Genomic DNA, 1,636 nt, shown 5'->3' with positions numbered 1-1,636 from the left:
TATATATATAGAGAGAGCGCCCACTCGCAAAATTTGATAATTATTAACGAGAACAAAAAAGAGAGGGAAAACAGACTTACAGAAATGGCGTGCTACATTGAAGAAGAAGCATGGAAATGTTCAAAACACCCTTCGAAGAAACGGCGAACTACTACCGGAGTTTGTTCAATTTGTCTCCGGGATCGACTTTCCCAACTTTGCCCTCACTGCGCTAACGTGCGCCCTTGCTCTTCTAATTGCGCCGCTGCATCTACGACGTCGTTGTCTTCCTCCTCCGGCAAAATCGACGGCGGCGAACCGGCGTTCTGTAGGTCAAAATCTGTTGGAATTCCGTTTCTAAAATCGCGAAATGTTAATTCCAGCAGCCGGAGGAACCAGCCGGAGAGTGAGAAGAGTAACAAAATCGTCGACGGCAGCGAGACGGTGTTATGTAGATCAAAATCCGTCGGAATTCCATTTCTGAAATCGCAAAATGTTAATTCCAGCAGCCGGAGGAACCAGCCGGAGAGTGAGAAGAGTAACAAAATCGTCGACGGCAGCGAGACGGTGTTATGTAGATCAAAATCCGTCGGAATTCCATTTCTGAAATCGCAAAATGTTAATTCCAGCAGCCGGAGGAACCAGCCGAAGAGTGAGAAGAGTAGCAAAATCGTTGACGGCGGCGAGACTGCGTTTGGTCGATCAAATTCCGTTGGAATTCCGTTTCTAAAATCGCGAAATGTTGATTCCGGTGACCGGGGAAAGACGACGGAGAGTGAGACGAGTAACAAAATGGGCGTCGGCAGCGAGACGGAGTTATGTAGATCAAAATCCGTCGGAATTCCGTTTCTAAAATCGCGAAATGTTAATTCCAGCAGCCGGAGAAAGACGACGGAGTGTGAGAAGAGTGAAAAAACGGCGCCGTTCTGGTGGATTTTTAAGTTAAGGAAGAGAGGGAAAGCTTTCTACTGCAATGATACGAGGATTAAGGAATTCGCGATGACGACGGTGATGAGATCGAGATCGGTGAACGCTGCGATGATGACGTCAGTATCCGGTAGAAATGATGTAAATTACTCGCCGGAAAATTTGAAAGAAAGATATTCGGTAAGTCCGATGAAGGTTTTCCGGCAGTCGTCTGGAGCTCCGAAACTGGTTAATTAAGACAACCGTCGCTAGAGGTTGAGTTCACCCGTTCAAATTTAGTCGAATTACTATTCAAAATTTGATCGACAAAGTTATTCCATATGTATATGTATATTAGCGGACGATTCACAAGCTAATTTAGATATCACAATTATTAAAACAAAGAAATTATAGAAAGGAGGTTGAGTTCACTCATTCAAAATTTTTACAAAGAGAAGGTGAAGAGGGTTAAGCTTTTCCTAACAAAGATACTTCGTACTCAATTAAAATTTGTGATTTTTGATTAAGAATGAAATAATAGTCATATCACTCTATCACAATTTTTACGATAAATAGGGGTGACAAATGAATGAATTGGACTAAGCTAAGATAAAATTTAACCTGTCTAAATTTTAGTTATTCTTTTATAATAAATAGTACCTAATAATTTTTACTATTATTATTATTTTTCTTATTATTATTATTATTATGACTATATATAACACATGCATCAAATGAAAAAAAATATCTT

The 1,636-nt window shown here is 40.5% G+C and overlaps 1 protein-coding gene across 1 annotated transcript; it reads left to right on the top strand.

The window, feature by feature from the left end:
- LOC129890331 (uncharacterized) lies at nt 1-1,409 on the top strand (the record flags this gene model as incomplete). The annotated part of the gene is made up of 1 exon (XM_055965897.1): nt 1-1,409. A coding segment is annotated over one exon (1,143 nt), but the record flags the coding sequence as incomplete, so codon positions are not given.
- Nucleotides 1,410-1,636: the final 227 nt, after the last annotated feature.

This window comes from Solanum dulcamara, chromosome 5 (assembly GCF_947179165.1).
Source record: "Solanum dulcamara chromosome 5, daSolDulc1.2, whole genome shotgun sequence".
Taxonomy (NCBI): Eukaryota; Viridiplantae; Streptophyta; class Magnoliopsida; order Solanales; family Solanaceae; genus Solanum; species Solanum dulcamara.
The sequence above is the reverse complement of the archived record's forward strand: the minus strand, read 5'-3'. Positions and strand labels throughout refer to the sequence as shown.